Here is a 20,350-nt window from a genome sequence, read left to right as displayed (position 1 = left end):
CAGAGTGAGGGCTCAGCATCCGAACGGATTGTTCAGTTTTGAGAGGCTCTGTCTTATTGCAACTAAAGCGCCTCACCTGACTCCCTACCTTGGGTCCAGTCACCCTCGAGCCCACCTTCACTCTCTGCTCTTTCCAGACGTCTCCCCCTGGCCTTTCACTGCAGTCGGCTGAATCCCCAGCACTCTTCCAGCTCACTTCTCCCTGCTCCCACGTTTGCTCAGAGTCAGCTGTAGTTCTCCAGCCACCCTTTCATCTGATCAGTCAGATAGTTCACGCAAGTCTCAAACAAGCCCCTTTCCACTGGAGAAGCTTTCTTGTTTGGTGACTAATTAGTTGTCCTCTGTAAATGGGTCTCCATCCCCTCAACCCTCATGTGGTTGTCACTGGATAGGCATCAGTGAATGTCTTCTGGACCCAGTTGTATTGACTATGTGTTTGTTTTCCTTCTGCCCAACAGAGTTTAAGCCCTAAAAAGCTTGCCCAGGTGTCCGGTTTGTAATCACTTATTTTTTAGAACAGTGTCGTGCACTCTTAATGGTAATGAATAAGTACCCTAAGAAAGATCTGAAGTTGTATGTCTGAAAATTCAAAAAAGTCCTTCTCTTCCAGCTACAGTCCCACTTGCGTCTTGGAAGGGGATCATGATTTCCGCTGCGATGCCTGTTTTCTGGGCTACGAAGGGCAGTATTGTGAGAGGTATGTCGCCTGCTCCTTTTATATGCATCGGACATATTTACAGAAGTAATGGGGAGTTGTTACCAGTTTGACAATGCAAAACCAGACCTCCTGGGCAATAGGACGGGTAAAGGCACTTTCTTGTGACCATCTTGTCCTTTTAGGGAATAGAGTGCAGAGGGAGGTGAGCAGACCTGTGCCCTCTGCACTTCACGAGGCAGAAGTGATGCCTGTCCTGGGGTGGCTGCTCTGTGTATTCACTCACTCACTGGTGTGGACCCTGCCTTCTGTCCTCCCATCTCCTTCTGCAGGTGCTCACTGGGTTACTATGGGAACCCTCAGATGCCAGGCGGTACCTGCCAGAGGTGTGACTGCAGCCCACACGGCTCTGTCCACGGCGACTGTGACCGCGGGTCCGGGCAGTGCGTCTGCCGGCCGGGGGCCACGGGGCTCCGCTGCGGGGACTGTGAACCGAGGCACATTTTGGTGGAAAGCGACTGTGTCTGTGAGTGTCACCCCTCCAAAGGGCTAAGGAGGGTTTCTCCTCTTGGATGGTTTCCCAGTACCCAGTGGCATCAGCAGACTAAGCTCAGGACCTTAGTTGCTCTGCCCAGGGATTGAACCTGCATCCCCTGCATTGCAAGGTGGATTCTTAACCACTGGAGCCCCAGGGAAGTCCCTAGATGTTGTTATTATAGGACACTATGGGCACCCATGGAACCCGGGCAGACTCTTTGCTGTAACTTGAACATCCTCTTTCTTGTAGCCTGTGATGATGACTGTGTGGGTGTCCTGCTGAATGACTTGACTCATGTTGGGGATGCCATCCTGTCTGTGAACCTCACCAGCACCATCCCTCTCCCATATGGAGTTTTGTCAGACCTGGAAAATAGAACGAAGTCTCTCCGGGTAAGTACTGCAAACACAGAGATGGATAGAAGCGTGTGTCACAGGAAGTTGAAGAGTTGGTTGGGACCCTAGGGGTCATGCTGTCTGTCCTCCACCAGTGCAGGAGTCTCAGTCCCAGTGTCTGGTGCTGGGAGGTCCCCAGCCTTCTCCCTTTGAACCTGACCGAGAACTGCATCATCCACGTGATTACTGGTTTCACCGTGCAACAGCCCTGATTGTTCAAGACTTGATCCACAGATGCCTCCTGTGTATAAATTCTTCCTCTTTGCTCCTCCTGCTACCTTGTGGAATAAGACAAGGTCCACTCGCCCCTGTTTATAACAGGTCTTTGGACAAAAAGCAGCTCTCTTAAAACAAACACAGAAAATGAATTGAGACGGCATTGTCTTTAACGTGCTAAATGAAGAGGAACTGTTTTCCATCAGTGTATTATTCTTAACTGGAGTTGAAGGGCACAAAGGTTCCTCCTCCCTCGAAGACTATATAAAAATCTCTGGGGATAAATCATAGTTTTATGTTTAGTTAAAATCTGTGTTTTGATCTGGGTCCAAAAGACGATGGGAAGGTAAGAAGTTGACTTGCTAGACAGCATTTTTTATTCTAATTAGGGGAAAAAAATGAGTCTAAATTTGGCCCAAAGCCTATGCTTTAGAATTTGAGGTATTTAATTCACCATGTCATGCCATAATGCCAATGTGTGTTTGTGTGTGTGTGTGTGTGCGTGCGCACATGTGTGCAATTCAGCTGCTTCAATGATCCATTCTTGTTAGTATTGGTCAGTTCTCCATAGACTTAATAAAGTTTAGGAAACTATACGAGGTGTTTCTACTTTATTTTTCCTGAAATAGAACAAAATGTTTTCAAAGATAAGGGGAAAAGAAAAGAAACAAATGTTGAAATTTCTTTTCCACTCACCATAGACACAATCAATAAATACCACCTTCCATCAGCTTGGTTTCCAACTGTATGACTGTATTTTTTACCACGTGAGATGAACACTTGATTTCAACTTTAACTCTTAAGTGATTTGCCCCCATTTAAAGCACTTTGTCAGCTCCCTTGTATGACTTTTTATGTTTATATAAAGTACTCCGGAGCTTGAGATTTTGAATCCTCAACTGTTTCTTGTTTCCACTGCTGACCTGCATAGCGACTTGGGCAGGTTAATAACTGTGCTGACCATAGACAATAGTCTTGCCCCTTCACTGGTGGTTATAAGGTCTGAGTAGCATCACACAAGTAAAGAAATTAGAGGAGTGTTGGCATAAATTAAGCACTTAATTGTTAGTAATTATAAAGGCTTTTCTTTGCTTAATACTTTTGTATTTTAGCTTCGTAAGCATTTCTTTTCGGTGTTAGCAATTACAGTTAAAATTTATGTGACTCTGCTGTTAAAATTCAGCCAGATCCACCCAGGAACTGAAGCAGTGTCAATTCTGCACAGCCTACCAGGCTTTATGTTTATATCTAATAGGAAATATAATGCAAAAGTCTGCAGTCTGGAAACATGTTCTGTAATCCAAACTTCAGTGAATGTGATTCATTTTATTTTTTAACGCAGTGTCAGGGAAAAGAGAATTTCTTTCTGTGAACGAAAAAGTTAATGACAGGCGATTCTTAGTTAAGAACTGAAGACTTATTTTGAAATATTATAATTTGTTTTCTTCGTTCTTTTAGGACTCTGTGTTAAAAGAAAATATGCAAAAAGAACTGGTAAACATTCAACTTGAAGGCGTCTCAGAACAAACGGAGGACCTGCAAAGGGAGGTAAGTTCTTTACTTAAACAGTCCGCTACACCTGCCCCACCCCCCGCCCCCAGCCCTTGTGAGCACTGGCATGGGGACTTCCTGGAAGGTTCTGAACAGATCAGAGCAGCCCCCTCCTCCCAGGAGCTGTGTTCCAGCTACTGTAAAGTCAGATTAAGTAGGTTCTGATGCAGCCAGTCTCTGGCTTTGGTGGGACAAGGCCCCTGACTTACTTTCTGCTGTCCCCTCTGCTGAAGGAGGAGTCGGGCTGTCAGCTCACATCACTGCTTCTTTTCTCCTGTGAACCAGGGTTGGGCAGGATGAAAAGACGGGGGTCTCTTCCTCATCCTGTATTCACTGCACATGGTGAGCCCTGAGTTTCCCCCTCGCCGGCCCCCAACACCAGTATAGGCAGCTCCTCCTGGGGTGTCGGCAACACTCAGACTTCCGCCCCTACTTCTGATGGTCTGAATGGCAGGAGAGTTCGCTTTGATGTCAGCAGGGGGTTATTCATTCTGTTCAGCCCAGACCAGATGAATGGTTTTTAGTGACCAAGAAAAGAACCTGCTTATTTGCAGATGGCGAGGGAGGCCTATTGTCAAATTTATGATTTTCACTTTAAAATTGTGTGCCTATGTGTGTGCGCACACATATAGTACATAGATGTATGTCTTTGAAAGTGAAAGTGTTAGTCACTTTTGACCCCATGGACTGTAGCCCGCTGGGCTTCTCTGTCCACGGGATTCTCCAGGCAAGAATACTGGGGTGGGTTGCCGTTCCCTTCTCCAGGGAATGTTCCCGCCCAGGGATCAAACTCAGGTCTCCTGCTTTGCAGGCAGATTCTTCACCTTCCAAGCCACCAGGGAAGCCCCATCTGTGTATATGTATGTCTTGTTTCTGTCTCTCAATGTTCACACATGTGCACAATCATGCAGTAGCTTGGCTTCTGTTAATTTAGAATTAGTGACCATTTGGGAAAAGTCTAAAGGTTTCTGTGTGGGCTTTTGAAGTACCTGAGCAAGCAAACGTTTGGTAGGAAGTGATAAGCCAATTAAAATAAATTCTTTCTATCCATTAAAGAAGATTCTCTTTGGATTTTGACTAGAAAACACTTTTAGAACCATTCTAAGTTACTTACTTTGGGCTTCCCTTGTGGATCAGCTGGTAAAGAATCCGCCTGCAATGCAGAAGACCTGGGTTCAATCACTGGGTTGGGAAGATCCCCTGGAGAAGTGAAAGGCTACCCACTCCAGTATTCTGTCCTAGAGAATTCCACGGACTGTATAGTCCATGGGATCGCAAAGAGTTGGACACGACTGAGCGACTTTCAGTTCAGTGAGTTACTTTACATTCCTAGAAATTACAGACAGCCTTCCTTTCCACAAATTGTTGTTTAGTCTCACTAAGTCATGTCCAACTCTTTTGTGATCCCATGAACTGTAAGCTCATCAGGCTCCTCTGTCCATGGGATTTCCCAGGCAAGAATACTGGAGTGGGTTGCCATTTCCTCCTCCAGGAGATCTTCCTGGATCAGGGAATGAACTGCATTGGCAGATGGATTCTTTACTGCTGAGCCACCAGGGAAGCCTTTCACAAATTAGAACACCCCTAATAAAAACAACAGCTGAGAGCAACTAACAGGCATCATCGCATGTAATCCTCATGAAGTCCTGTGATCAAGTGTTATAATTACTCCAAGTTATGGATGAGGCTGGGAGGTATCAGGTGTCCAGCCTGGCAGAAGCTGGTCTATTTGCCTAACTCTGTGTCTTCACCACTTGACTAAGTTCTCATGGTCAACACAAATTAGTAAGATTTTATTTTCTAGATTCTGCAAATTTGGGTCCTAACATGAACATGAGGTCTACCACAGTGGCAACACACGGGAGAGTCTGTGGTTTGATAGCCAATTAGGCTGCTTTTTAAAATGTCCCATCTTTTTTCACCAAGAGTGAGCAGTCCATCATTTCATGAACCACCTAGTCCATTTCCAGCCCTGCACTGTTGACCCTGGCTTCCATGATGGCAAACCTTTTCTGCGTTCTGGAATATGTTTTGTTGCTTAAAAGAGATAACGTGTGGCATACCGAAGCTTGCATTTTATTCAGAGTGAAACTCACCTGAGGCCTTTATTTTCCGTCAGCTTGACAGAGTGTTGACACGTAGTGAGCAGGTGACCAGGGCCACGGAAAGAATCCTGGACAAGAGTGTGGACCTCATTAAGTTGACCGAGAAGCTGCAGACAGACATCGAAGGTAGTGTCCTCAGAACTTTGCTTGACGAGTCTGGCTTATTTGGTAGGAAAAGCCTACTCTCTTCATTCAGCACTTGAATAGCCGTGACTTGCGCTGGACTCTTGGGGCCTTCCCATGTCCACACACAATATGCTAAGTCACTTCAGTCGTGTCTGACTCTTTGCGACCCCATGGACTGTAGCCCATCAGGCTCCTCTGTCCATGGGATTCCCCAGGCAAGAATACTGGAGTGGGTTGCCATTCCCTTCTCCAGGGGATCTTCCCAACCCAGGGATCGAAACCCAGGTCTCCTGCCTTGGCAGGCGGATTCTTTACCACTGAGCCAATACAATCAGACTTTCTAAGGCAGAAAGTAAGGACATTATTAGGACAAAAGACATTTTTTTAAAAGGAGTAGTATCAAGTATTGGTGGTTGTTCAAAGAGTAAACGTTACTGAGAGCTTCTCCATGCAGATGTTCCTGGCAGGGGCGGGGAATGCTGCAGTGATCATGGTGCCTCAGCCCCTGCCTGGACAGGGTTCATGGGTACCGGGGAAGCTGACAGGAAATAAACCAGGGATCTCAGGTTCCTGAGTGTTTTTTTTAAACACTTTTTTTTTTTTTTTTAAATTTACTTTTGGCTGTGCTGGGTCTTTACTGCTGCGTGGTTTTTTCTCTCGTTGTGGCGAGGGGGGCTACTCTCCAGCTGTGGTGCGAGGGCTTCTCATTCTGGTGGCATCTCTTATTGCGGAGCACGGGCTCTGGGGCGCACGGGCTTCAGTACTCATGATGTGGCCTCAGCAGTTGCAGCTCCTGGGCTCTAGAGCGCAGGCTTGGTAGTTGTGCTGCAAGGGCTTAGTTGCTCCTTGGCTTGTGGGATCTTCCCAGACCAGGGATCAATCCCGAGTCTCCTGTATTGGCAGGCAGATTCTTTACCACTGAGCCACTAGGGAAGCCCCTCCTAAGTGTGTTGACCGGGCATGTCCAGAGCGCACTGGATACACGGACTAACCTGGCCTGGTTAGAGGGTCAGCCCAGTGTAGGTGGGCAGAGCAGCCTCACGGGAGAAGGTTCTAAGTGCTCCCATCCTAGGACTGTCTACTTTTGAGAGACTTATTCAGTGACTGATGAACTTTCTCCATAGAAATGATTGAAAAGGCTACGAGTCTAAATCGGACGCTGGATGACGATGTCCAGGTCCCCAGCTCGATTCTTCAGGACATGCAGGAGAACATCACGGCTTTGCTGGAAGTCCTGCGGAAAAGGCGGTTCCTGCCGCTGCACCGAAACGCCACCCGAGAACTCAAGTAAGTTCCTGAACAGCGCTCATGACACAACCAGTTAGAGGGAAGAATGTGATAGCGGAGAGGGAGGGAGGCAGGTGGGAGGAGGGGAAGGAAATTAAGTTCTCAGAGGGGCAGGCTGTTACTGGAGAAGAGAGGGGTGCCGCTCCCCCCACCAACAGCACAGTGTGATCAATGGCAGTGCTTCTGCCTGTGCTGTTATGTCGTAGGTTTGGTTTTCCTCTGTGACCCTGAAACACCTTTTCTACTTAGTGTGAACATACAAACCTTCTGATACTGTCTTTATTGAAGATTTAAGTATAATACAGGAAACTCTCACGGGAAGCAAACACAGGTGGTGGCCACTGCCAAAGCTGTGAGCTCTATGACAGACTGGCAGAACATCATGCCAGAATAATTTTGCTCAGTTATGCACACTGTCATCGGAACCTGCAATTTGAAAAACAGATCACAAAGAACTGTTAGACGTGGTCACGAGAAACTTTCAGTTTGCCTTCAGGCTTTTTTTTCCTTAGTATTTTCACACAAATTATTACTTGATGCAATAGCAAAGCTGTCTTTCTGCCAGGTTTTGATAAATGTCTGATTAAGTACTGGTTTCAGTGGTCACACTACACTCCATCAAAACTCCAGTCTCTGTAATTTAAGCTATTTTAATACATTATGCTATTTTAAATAACATTTTAAAGAATAACTTAAATCAAAATCTTTTTCTGAATTTTACATTATTATCTTATCAAGGTGAATATTAAGAAGTGAAGTCATTTAACCAGAGTTTTCATTTTGAGGATTCCCAACTTGCATTGCCACATTATTTTCTACATGGTTTTTAATTACTTTGAAAGTTATCTTTTATTCAATGGGAATTTTTATGACTTAAGCCCGGGAGGCAGTATCTAGAGTAACCACGAGAGAACTGCTCCAAGGAGGTAAGGGGTGAGCCAGGTTATATAGAAGTTTTGCAGTGATGGACAGCCAGCCTGAACATCAGAAGATTATTGTTAATTAAAGAAAACAGATATCCCAAGTTTCGGAATTTAAAACAACATCCACTTCTACCAGCAGGACCCTGGAGAACTGAGTTTATATATATTTTCATCATTGAGTGGGATTTTTGACGTTGTTGATTTGCTGGGTGAAAAACAAAAGGTGGAACTTACTGTCACATAGGCTTTGGAGAAAAGGACTAGTAATTTAATTATGGGATGTTTGTTAGGGCCCAGGAAGGGCCCTGAGAGGACTCTGGGCTGGACGAGGGCAGCTCAGAGTTGGGCGAGGACTCAGGAGATGGGGAGGGGACCGCTGTCTACGGGGCACTCCTCTGTGCCCGGTGAGTGGGGAGCCGTAGATTTCCCACCTCGCCTCTGCCTGTGCTCACCCTCACCTCCTTGTGAGGTGGGAAGGATGCAACTGAAGTAACTGAGGCCCAGAGAATGTTTGTAACTCCATCAATGTTGAACCTCCAGGACAATATGAAACCCGATGTGTTCTGCATGCTAAGTCACTTCAGTTGCGCCGGACTCTTTGCAACCCTATGGACTGTCGCCTCCCCAGGCTCCTCTGTCCCTGGGATTTTCCAGGCAGGAATACTGGTGGGGGTTGCCAGTTCCTTCTCCAGGTATTCTTCTCAACCCAGGGATCAAACCTGTGTCTTCTGTATCTCCTGCATTGGCAGGCAGGTTCTTTACCACTGAGCCACCAGGGAAGCCCATCTTTCCCTTTATGGCACCCTGCAAATGATCCTTTGTAGCTATGTTGCCCGAATGTTTTCCAGTTTCTTAAGGAGAGGCCAGATCTTTACCACAAGTCTTCAGGCTGAGTACTTAATCTTGAATCTCCACAGTGAGCCTGAAGAAGACAGCTGAATACGTGGCACCGTGCAGCCTTTTCTCATGGAACTTGCTTACCTGCTCACGGCACTAGTGTGGTGGAGAAATGCCACTCGAGAAACCGTGTTTTACTGTATTAATTGAATTGTACAGGAAGAAGCTAATAAGGAGTGCTGAGGGGTTTTGTGATTTTTCTTTGTAGTCTTTCAAGTCATTGTCAACTATATCATGTCATTTGATCGTGGTTTAGATGATAAAGTCATTTCATAGATGACAATTTGATCTCTATTTTAAATTTCTTAGAGCAATACCTTCTTTAACAATATGAACTGAAGGATTCATGTCTAGATATTAGAAATATATTGGACTTTTTTGTGTGTCTCCATGTACTATTTTTAGTTCTCTTTATTACTATCATAATACAGCATCTTATTATCTTTTTTTGTAATTCTTAAAATCACAAGAATGTTCAAATAATTCCTGTTGGTGCCCTAATAATGTCAGAGTTCAAATATATACCTTTGGAAAAATTTTTGTGGTGTTTCAGCCCAGCAATCTGATAATCTATGAAAACTAAGGGGGATTTACAAGGCAGTCTCCACAAAAATATTCAAAGTTCTTCTAATAAATTGAAGGAAGAGGTTAATAGGATATATTCAACCACTGCAAAGTTTGGTAGTGTGAAAATTATATTATTCTATATAGCTTTAAGTTCAAATTTGATTTAAATAGCAATTTGATAACGCATTTGTAAAAGAATAGGGGGAAATGTCTTTTGATTTCTTGACGCTTGCTTTTACCAAAGTGGTACAAATTGTATCTTCCTGGAAATTTGAATTTGAAAGTTTCTATAAAATTTGTTTCTTTACTAGCTGCAAGAAAAATCTTTGTATTGTATGGATACATTGGTGACTTTGGAACAAATCACTGAAACATCTTTTTTTCAATTTCTGACCGTATTGTAACGAAGATTTCAATTGCCATCATTCGCAGGCTGTGGCCCCAGTTTTCTGAATTCAAATCCTCTGAGATGGTTTCTTTAATTCCACTAAATATGTTAGGAAGTTTGTTAAATCAAGAAAGATCGTTAAGGATTAAGTGTAAACCTGCCATATGTATAGCGGCCTTAGAAAATTTTTTTCCCTTTTTAAGGGATTGCCATGTACCACTTAGGACTTCGAGATGAAACTGAGAAGGGATATGTAAAAGTTCCTTTCACTATACATCAATGCCGTGAGCTTTGTTGTTCATTTCTCACCATCTTTTATGTTCCCAGGGCTGCTGAAGATTTATTGTCACAAATTCAGGAAAATTACCGGAAGCCACAGGAAGAGTTGGCGGTGTTAAAAGAAGCAGTAAGCAGCCTCCTTTCGACACACAACAGTGATGTGAGGGCTGCAGAAGAGCTCCTGAGAGAAGCAGAGACCAAGACCCAGGAGAGCGGTCAGCTGCTGCTCCTCATCGGGGCCAACCTGCGAGAGTTCAACGTGAGTCCTGCCAGCTCTCGCCCCCTTAGAGCTGGTCCCAAATGCTCCCATGTAAATGATGTCATCCTTTACTCCTTAAAAAATGAGCCCCGAGGGCTGACTGCAGCACACAGTGTCAGGCACCCGAGGTTCAGAGGCCAGCTTGCTTTTATGAAGCATCCTTAGAGGTGATGTTTGCTGCAGGAGAAGAAGCTGCGTGTTCAGGAAGAACAGAGCTTGACATCAGCGCTGATCGCCGAAGGAAGAGGACTGCTGGATGCGGCCGCTGCTCCTGCAAACGCATTGGGAGAGGCTCTCGTGGTGAGTCCCAACTCAGCACAGCCCGGGGTTTCCGGGGAAGCCTCCCAGGCCCCAGACATGCTGTTAAACAGACGCACATGTGGTCACAGTGTTAATCTCTGTGTAGCAACTAGAGCAACACCGGGACGAGCTGCTACTGTGGACCGCCCAAATCAGACGCCACGTGGATGACCTGGTCATGCAGATGTCTGAACGGAGAGCGCTGGAGCTTGTGTACAGGGCGGAGGATCACGCCGCCGAGCTGCAGAGACTGGCAAGTGCTCTGGACAGGTGAGGCACCCCTGGCAGATACCCCACAGGTTGCGATCTGCAGATCAGAGAGAATAATAAGCCTGGCTGTTTCATTCATGGTGTCGAGTCACATTCTTTATTGTATGTAAAAACAAAGGCTTCTCTTTTATTTCCACGACAAGGAGGGTTTCCTTCCAAGTCTGGTAGTGTATTTGACCATCAGCAGGAATGTACGATGGAAAAATGTGAACTGAAGCAGATAGGAATGAAAACAAATATTATGCTATGATATCAAAGCCTTCAGTATCTACCTGGTACTCAGGACTTTTTGAGTTTGCACATGGACAGAACCAGATGCTGATTTCCTTATGCCTCTTGCCTTCTTGGGACTTGTGATCCAGCCGGCTTTCTGCATGGACGCAGGTTGTGGTTGCCCACCCTGGACTGTTAGAAGTGTTGAGGATCTATTTGCCACCTCCTGAAAGATACCATCTCTATTATTTTCTACTGCCTAAAAGGTTACCATTATACTCATTACTTTAACATATATTTTTGGATATTTGTCAAATATATCCTCAGTTTGTTAGATGTGCCTTTAAATGAGAAGTGCGACTTTAGGCCAATGGTTCCTGAATTGTTGCAGGAGGAGGCTGGGGAACTTCAGAGTATTGATTACTCTGTCCTCTGACCCCTCCCCTGTCCACCAGACTGTGGGATATGGCCTGTACTTTAAATTTTTTCTTAAGTCCCCAGGTGATCTGATGGCAGCAAATGAGGGAATTGGGGTTTAAGGCCTTACACAATATTGTGAGTTAGTAAATTTATTTCTTTAGAATCCGCTATAAATTATGAGTGGAAAAAGTCTGGACACACTGGGAATACTTGTGTTTCTGTGTGTTGGGTGTGTTTTGTGGAAGGAGAAAAATAAGTATTTTTCTAATTTGAGGAGTGCTGCCATAAAAGATGAGCTCACACAACGAAATCAATTAAAAACAACTATTGCGTGAGTCATGTGCTACATTGAGCTCTACTGCCTCTGTCTGCTGTCGGAATCAGTAACAGAAAATGGAGTTACGTACTCAGTTAGTTTTTCTCCTTTTCTCATCTTTCCTAATTTTCCAAAAAGGAAAAGGATGTTCTGACTACATCTGTAGCTACAACAAAATCTTTATTACTTAGTATGAGTTGTAAAAGCAGTTTGGTGTGATGCACAGAATTAAATAACTTTGTCTTTTATTTGTAAATCACTGAATTTTGCCAGTCAAGTAGTAGCAAATAATAACTGCTGGTTTCTGCTTTGGAAATCACCCAACTCAATAACCTTGGGGAGAAAATGCCTACTCAGCAGGCAAAGAGGTGTCTATTGTCAGGTTTCATTTTGAAGCGAGAGTGAGCTGGATGAACCCGCACCATTATCAACTGGCAAGTTCCTGAGTGATCAGTCTCCTTACAAGAGTGAAGTTCAGATGACTGAAGTATTATCTCATCCTCCTCCCAAACCCCTGGTGAACTTCATCAAATTGGTGTATACTGTTTGAGGAATAAGCTTCAGCATCCTCACATATGCTTAGCTAAGAAAGCCTTTTTAAAATGAACACGTGTGTAGCAGGAGAGATTACAGCCAGTGCAAACAGGCAGGGGATTTGAACAGAGATGAAAGACTGGATGGTCTAAAAGATGAGACACAGTGACCATCTCTTCTTTGGGTGTTAATTAAGCAGCAGTTCTTAGTGTTACGGAGACAAGATGACCACAGCTTCTTAAGACGGCGTTTGGAATTAGAGGGGAGTCCAGATGCTGACACAGACTCGTGAATTTCTCGTTGATGATGTTTCTCTAAGGAGAAGAAGGTGGGAGGCTTTTAGGAACAGTAGGCAGATTCAGTTCCGTTGATTATAACGTCTCTAAATGTGCTGATTGCACAGTGGCCTTGGGAATGTCAGACATGTGTCCCTGAATGCCACCAGCGCAGCCCATGTCCACTCCAACATCCAGAGCCTGATTGAGGAATCAGAGAGGCTGGCGACAGATGCTCTCGGAACTGTGAAAGAGGCGAGCGCGGTAAGAAAGGCCCCCCAGGTTTCCCTGTGCCTGCTTTTTCTCAGCGCTGTGGTCAAGTGAACCTTCCGTGAGGTGCTCAAGCAGAGAGGCAGTGGCTTAAATTTACACTTGTCAAGATTCTTTTCTGGTGGAATTCTGTCATCACGTGCCTTTGCTTTTCCTGCATGCTTAGTCACTCAGTCGTATCCGACTCTTTGCGACCTTGTGGGCTGTAGCCCACCAGGCTCCTCGGTCCATGAGATTTCTCAGTCAAGAATACTGGAGTGGGCTGCCATTCCTTTCTCCGTAATATATTCTAATGCATTAAAAATACTGTCTTTTCCTGTGGGAGTAAATAGTGGGCCTTAAACAAGCTCATATTACACTACTTCCGTGCCCAATCCTGGATTCAGGGATTGAACCCACATCTCCTGCATCTCCTGCATCAGCAGGCAGATTCTTCACCTGCTGAGCCATCTAAGTCATAAATAATTCTTAGAACAAAAATGATAATGTTAATTGATATCTACCTTAGACATCTCTTCTTACCCGTGGTGAACATCTTCATTTAAGGGCTGGTTTTTGTGTTTATAGATTTAAAAATGACTGTGTTCTTTCTCTTCACAAATTAGCATATATGTTAATAGGACTACTTCAGTTGTCCCTGCCAATTGTCTGCTTGACTTCCTTCTTGGGAAGGACACTGGGGGATATTCTGACAGGACAGAGTTGCTCTCTCCACCTCCAGCAAGAGCCCACCCCGCCTTCCAGGTTCACGCTGAAATTGTTCTGTTTCACAGGCTTCCGAATCTCTTGTTTCTAATGGGAGAGCGGCCCTCCGGCGCAGTTCGGAGTTTCTCAGAGAAGGCAACCGCCTGAGCAGAAAGCATCGAGGTCAGTTCCCAGCTCGGGCTGTGTTGATGCCAGAGTGATTGTGGACACACCTCTGAACATACTGCCAGAAATTCTTCTTTCCTGGAGCAAGTTGAATCTTAACATTTCTTTGTCACAATAATATTCCAATTTCCTATCCTAGACACATCATATAATTTTGATTGTGCAGTCCCCTCCAATCTTCCATAGACTCGACAAGCCTCCCCTGAGAACGAAACCCTCTGCTCACTGCTGTAGCTCCTGAGCTCAGGCTGGTCCTCACAGCATTTGTCGGGATACCTGTGACCTCACGTGCTTCCTTGTCCATCTCAGGGTTTTACCATTTCTTGAAGAGTCGTATTATGTGTGACTCTTGTCTTCTGCACAGGGCTAATGCAGTGTTAGAGCCATGGTAGGTTCTCATAAAGTTATTGGATTAAATCAATGTTGATTTATCTATTAAAAATACCTATGCAAAAAAAAATACCAATGTGGTTTCATTTTTCCTAACCACTTTCAGTAAGTAATTTTTGGCACATGTAAGAGTTAGTCAGTAAGCATAATGCAGAATGGCAGATGACTCTGTTCTGTAAGAGAAACAAACAAGCTTTATAACATATAGTTATATGTATATAGATAGATCTATATATAGTTATATAGATATATAGTTATAGATATATAGATAGATAGGTATCTATCACCTTAATATACTCTGCAGCTGCTCACTCAGTCGTGTCCGACTCTTTGCAACCCTATGGATTGTAGCCCGTCAGGCTCCTCTGTCCCTTGGATTCTCCAGGCAAGAATACTGGAGTGGATTGCCATGCCCTCCTCCAGGGGATCTTTCTGACCCAGGGACTGAACCCATATCTTTTTATGTCCTCTGCACTAGCAGGTGGTTTCCTTACCACTACCGCCGCCTGGGAAGCCCTTTTCACTCTAGAGCTCTAATTGAATCAAACATGAATTTAAGAAAGATTAGTGAGAAGGAAAACAAAGTAAAAAATTATCAAGTAAACACCCAAGCATACAATTTGAGTGTGGGTTGAGTGGTGCTAAGTCTTGTTAGACAAACTTTCAATATTTGGGCTCTCTGTAGAAAGCTGCTGATTTTATAGATGGGTCAGGAATGATGAAACTGTCACCCAGGCAACTTTTTAGGGTCAGCTTAAAAGGGAACACTTTTTCCCCTTTGAATAGGTATCACATTGGAACTGAGTAAATTGAAAGATTCTGCAAAGAGATTTCAAGAGAATGCTGATAAAATTACCAGGCATACCAACGAATCACTCTTGATACTTAGAGCAATTCCTGAAGGTAAGTGGAAAGGGGGGATTCTTGATTTAAATTAATATCTTCTCATTGCAAAACACTTGCACGTGAGCAGAAGACCTGCCGCAAATCCGATGGAGACCCCTCACCCAAAACAAAACCAAGACTGACAGAATTTTCACTTGCAGAGGGATATGGTTTGGAAGGAAGAGTACTGTATTTTTTATAGCTTCAGAACACCTACATTGAAGTAGTAGAATTATACTCTGAAAAAATAAAGCTTTAGATTGTTTATGCAATCATATTAATTGCTAACTTCTAAAATGAGCCTGAGATGAAAGAAGATACGTTTAAAGAAGCTAGCAAGTAAAGAAGCTGAAATATTCCTGCTTTAGGGCAAAATGCTAAATTCATTATAAATGTGATAATTTAGAGAATTTTTGTTTGGAAATTAAGGAAATCTTCCTTTGTGAGACCATAAGCATTCTAAAATAGATTAATACTGATGGCTTGAAAATGCAGTGTTCCTTAAAATTTTAAATAGGGTAATTTTTTAACACAGGCAAGTTGCACTGTGGTGCATTATTTATCTTACATTCCTTCAGCCTTTTCTTTTTTCTTAAGTCTTGCAAGATACCGAAAACATCTCCCAAGTTCTTCTGTCTGCTGGTTCATCTTATTGTTGTTCTGTCCCCCAGCCATGTCCGACTCTTTGCAACCCCATGGACCGTAGCACACCAGACCGCCCTGTCCCTCAACATATCTCAGAGTTTGCCCAAGTTTCAGATTCATTGTATCGGTCACTTTATAAGCATGAAAATTACCCTGGGAAGCTGGACTTTGGGACAGTTTGGGCTGACTCACTATGTTAGAAGAGTGGAGCATTTCCTGATCTGAAATTTTCTTTTTCTTTTATTTATCTGTTTTTAAAGATACATGGTGTATGTTGATCAAACATTCAAAAACAACTTTTTATTTGGAACCAATTTCACATTTGCAGAAAAGTTACAAGAAGAATTAAAAGAATACCTGTATACCCTGCGTCCAGCTTCTTCTAGTGTTAATCTTTGTCCTTTTTGTGTTAAACCCTTTTATAAAGTGCCTTAAAAAAAAACAACTGTCACCCAGATTTTCTAGAATAATTGAACTCCAGTTTATCTTTAGTGACCACTTAGTTTTTACTCTGCTGTTATTTTCAGCAGCCAGTTGTGGGCAAATACACTTCCTCTGGCCTAGGATACTTCTATGGCACCTTCACGTTTAAATTCCTAAACCTTCTTATCCTGACATGGAATGATTTGGAGAAGCTGTTAGTGACTATAAGAAAGGAATGATCTGAAAGGGAGCAACTAAGTTTAGATTGTTAACATATAAGATGCTGAGCAAATGGCAACTAGCAGTTGCTTTTGTAATCTCATTGTGTATTGAAATCATACTTCAGTATAGAGTGTTGTCACCAAAAACATTTCAGTTCAGTTCAGTCATGTCCAACTCTGCAACCCCATGGACTGCAGCATGCCAGGCTTCCCTGTCCATCGCCAACTCCTGGAGCTTGCTCACACTCATGTCCATTGAGTTAATGATGCCATCCAACCATCTCATCCTCTGTCGTCCCCTTCTCCTCCTGCCTTCAATCTTTCCCAGCATCAGAGTCTTTTCTAATGAGTCAGTCCTTTGCATCAGGTGGCCAAAGTATTGGAGCTTCAGCTTCAACATCAGTTCTTCCAATGAATATTCAGGATTGATTTCCTTTAGAATTGACTGGTTTGCTCTCCTTGCAGTCCAAGGGACTCTCAAGAGCCTTCTCCACCGCAGTTCAAAAGCATCAATTCTTTGGCGCTCTTGAATGAAAAACATTTCATTCATCCAAAAAAGGAAGTGATAGCATATATGTGTGTGTGTGCTCTGTCACTTCAGTTGTGTCTGACTCTTTGCCTCCCCATGGACAGCCCCCGAGGCTCCTCTGTCCATGGGATTCTCCAGGCAAGAGTACTAGAGTGGGTTGCCATTTCCTACTCCAGGGGATCTTCCCAACCCAGGAATCCAACCCATGTCTCCTGTGTCTCCCACATTGCAGGTGGATTCTTTACCACTGAGCCACCAGGGAAACCCCAGCACATGTGACAGGCAGCCTTAATACTGTCATTAAACAGAAGACCCCTTTTGTGTTCAGGGACCAGAAGGAAACTCTGTAACATGTTTCTGTGTAAAATTACATTCATTGTGGTTTTATGCATGTTATAACCACTTATAACCACCAGCGTATGTACTTGAGTATAAATTTATTTCAGGTGTCAGAGACAGAGGAGCCATAGTCAAAGACCTGGCCATGTCTGCAAACCAGAGCGCCACCAGCACACTCAGGAATGTCATGGGGCTGAGCCAGAAGCTGTTGAACACGTCCACGGACCTGTCCAGGGTTAACGCCACGTTACAAGAAACAGACGAGCTCCTCCGAGACTCCTCGATGACCAGTAGGTCACCGTCTCCTGTCCCGTTAGGAACATTTGCGCCGTGCCACGTGAGCTGGCCCAGGGCACATGGGTGTTCGCAGACAGCAATCCTAAATAATAAAAATGTGGCAACATCTGGATTTGCATTTAAAAAGGAAGAGAAGGGCCTCGGGTACTGCCTTGGGCTGGTGCATTTTTTATATATTTACCAAAATGTCAGGGATTTGATGATTTGGGTATTCTAATATATCCAGCGCATTAGTAATGACCAGCTAATTTCTCTTGTTTCCTCCCCGCCCCCCCCACCCCCGCCAACTTTCTTGTCACCTTCATATACTAGCTTTGTTAGCTGGAAGAAAAGTCAAAGATGTGGAAACACAAGCCAACCTCTTATTGGATCGGCTGAAGCCTCTGAAGATGTTAGAAGAGAACCTAAGCAGAAACCTGTCAGAAATCAAACTGCTGATCAGCCAGGCCCGGAAACAAGCCGCGTCTGTGAGTGTGGGGCCCACGGGTCTTGGGAGCCGGGCACCACCCTGCCAGCTGAAGTTCCTGGAACCACACATCCCAGGGGTCTCCTATGCAGAGGGCTTTGGTCACACTTTCTACTGACAAGTTCTCAGAAATGCCCGATTTCTCACAGCCTTGTCTCCAAGTGTATTTAAAGCCTTGACTTACATATTTTACTTTGTTGTTGTTCAGTAGCTAAGTCATGTCCAACATTTTGCGACCCCATGGACGGCAGCACGCCAGGCTTCCCTGTCCTTCACTATCTCCCTGAGTCTGCTCAAACTCATGTCCATTGAGTCAGGGATGCCATCCAACCATCTCATCCTCTGTCACCCCCTTGTCTTCCTGCCCTCAGTCTTTCCCAGCATCAGGGTGTTTTTCAATGAGTCAGTTCTTGGCATCAGGTGGCCAAAGGAAGGGAGCTTCAGCTTCAGCGTCAGTCCTTCCAATGAATATTCAGTGTTGATATTTACATTAAGTATATTTAATGAGTCTAATTTTCCTTGATTCCTGCTTTTGTTCTGTGTGTTTCAGAATGTTGTTAGCAAAAAGATTTCTGTGTCCTTATGGAGATTTATAATCATGGCCTAGATTTCTAGATCCCCACTGATTCGCTGGATGGTACAATCACATTGATCTAAGTATTAGCATTGCTGGAAGTCTCACTGGTTGCATACGGTGTTCTTTCCATCATTTTCCCAACTCGGTGTTGTTATAATCCAAGTATTCTCCAGAATGCTTGTGCAGTATGGGCCGCATCTCTAGAATTCTGACAAAACAGCTAGCATCACATGAATGTTGCTCAAATCCAGGTCACTACCTGCATAAAACACACAGCTTGAGAGAATGTTTCCTGGCCATCCTTGGCCATGTGCTAAAGGAGAGGTATTTCAGGGAAATAAGATTGAGAGAACATCATTTGTCGTGCTCCTGGGGACCTATAGACAATAAGGTTGACCTCTGGTCTCATGTTTACCTTCCTGAAGCTTCTAGCCAAGGAAAAGCAGCTCTGGATTCTTTGATCCCTGAGTGATTCCACTTTGGGAAAAGAGCTGGAGGTTTATAAGGGCTCTGGTTTCCATCTGCCTTAGTTCCAGTTGCCAAATAAAAAACCTGACGGATGGTTCCAAGTGCTCTGGTTAATATAAACTTATCATCTTGTGGGTTAATATAAAGATTATGTGCAAGTAATTATTTACCAGGGTGATATATGAGTGAAATAACTGGTCTATAAATATTTGCTGAGTGACAGATCAACCCTCCATTTACTACATATTATGCATGCTCAGTTGCATCCAGCTTTCTTGCAACCTTGCAGACTGTAGCCTGCCAGGCTCCTCTATCCACGGGATTTCCCAGGTAAATGATCGTCAAATAGCCTTTCTTTGTCAGGTGTAAGATTCCAAAGTGATTTAGAAAAACTCCTTATCTTTAAGGAATCAAGCTCACAAAATAGCATTCCTTATGTAACATTCTTTTTTAAAATCCCATGACTGGCTTTTCCATAGTAAAATATTTTGCCGAATGGAGTAAATTTCAGCCCCATCCGATTTTCATCTTTTGAGACACACAGCACTATTATCCGGAGAGGAATCCTGCCTAGCAGCGAAGCGTTGAAACAGCACAGCACTTCTGAACCCCAGGCATGCTGCCAACGTGTGTCCTCGATGACTCTAAGGCACTTGGGGACACGTCTCTTCTCCTTCTCCAGATCAAAGTTGCTGTGTCTGCAGACCGAGACTGCATCCGGGCCTACCAGCCCCAGATTTCTTCTACCAACTACAACAGCCTAACGCTCAACGTGAAGACAAGTGAACCCGACAACCTTCTCTTCTACCTGGGCAGCAGTACTAGCGTGAGTATGACCCTCGGAAGCCACGCTGAGTCTCTTAAGCCAGAGGATATCTTCTTAACTGGTACATTTTTTGGTTAAAAAAAAAAAAAGGCCTTCATGAAATCACTAGTGCTTCTAAGGTAACTAATCTTTTGCTAAGCTGGTAATATTAGATTGAAAACAAATTGTGAAACTGTATCTCTGTAAAGAGGGGAGTGGCATTTATGAGTGGTTCCTCCCTCTGCCCCTTTAACTGTGAGCTGTGGGGACAGAGCTTTTCGTAATGTCTCCTGTGACCTCTGAAGTCACGGAGCTTCACTTTGAGTCTGTGAAGCCGACCTTGGCAGTTGTCACCAGCAGTGGAGGCATGCACCTCGAGGGACACGTCAGAATTGTCAAGCTTCCCCCAGACTCTTCCACCCACTGAGATTCTCACGGTTCCCAGAGGGCAAGTCCCCTGGGGAAGACTGTTGCTTCTTTAGGCTGTGTCGGTGGGAACGGGTCAGACGCTTGGGCAGAAGATACTAGCAAGCACAAATGCCATCTGAAATGTCTTCTTAAGACACAAGGTGCAAAGCACAGGTCGGTCCGTGCTGTAGGGTTTCAGGGCATCTGTCTTGTTGCATGATTCGCATCCATGCGTTGCCTTTT

At 44.3% G+C, this 20,350-nt stretch overlaps 1 protein-coding gene across 1 annotated transcript in view; it reads left to right on the top strand.

Moving 5' to 3' along the window:
- LAMA1 (laminin subunit alpha 1) overlaps window positions 1-20,350 on the top strand; it is a 122,760-nt gene that overhangs the window by 80,368 nt on the left and 22,042 nt on the right. The window contains exons 31-45 of the mRNA XM_043444404.1: window positions 611-697; window positions 988-1,181; window positions 1,443-1,585; window positions 3,263-3,352; window positions 5,475-5,586; window positions 6,711-6,873; window positions 9,976-10,186; window positions 10,370-10,486; window positions 10,593-10,756; window positions 12,643-12,778; window positions 13,558-13,651; window positions 14,831-14,947; window positions 17,194-17,376; window positions 17,696-17,850; window positions 19,577-19,720. Of these exons, the coding sequence (XP_043300339.1) occupies window positions 611-697; window positions 988-1,181; window positions 1,443-1,585; window positions 3,263-3,352; window positions 5,475-5,586; window positions 6,711-6,873; window positions 9,976-10,186; window positions 10,370-10,486; window positions 10,593-10,756; window positions 12,643-12,778; window positions 13,558-13,651; window positions 14,831-14,947; window positions 17,194-17,376; window positions 17,696-17,850; window positions 19,577-19,720 (2,110 nt within the window). The remainder of the gene's footprint in view (window positions 1-610; window positions 698-987; window positions 1,182-1,442; window positions 1,586-3,262; window positions 3,353-5,474; window positions 5,587-6,710; window positions 6,874-9,975; window positions 10,187-10,369; window positions 10,487-10,592; window positions 10,757-12,642; window positions 12,779-13,557; window positions 13,652-14,830; window positions 14,948-17,193; window positions 17,377-17,695; window positions 17,851-19,576; window positions 19,721-20,350) is intronic.

Source organism: Cervus canadensis, chromosome 23 (assembly GCF_019320065.1).
Source record: "Cervus canadensis isolate Bull #8, Minnesota chromosome 23, ASM1932006v1, whole genome shotgun sequence".
NCBI classification, from domain to species: domain Eukaryota; kingdom Metazoa; phylum Chordata; class Mammalia; order Artiodactyla; family Cervidae; genus Cervus; species Cervus canadensis.
This window is presented reverse-complemented; position numbering and strand designations above follow the sequence as displayed.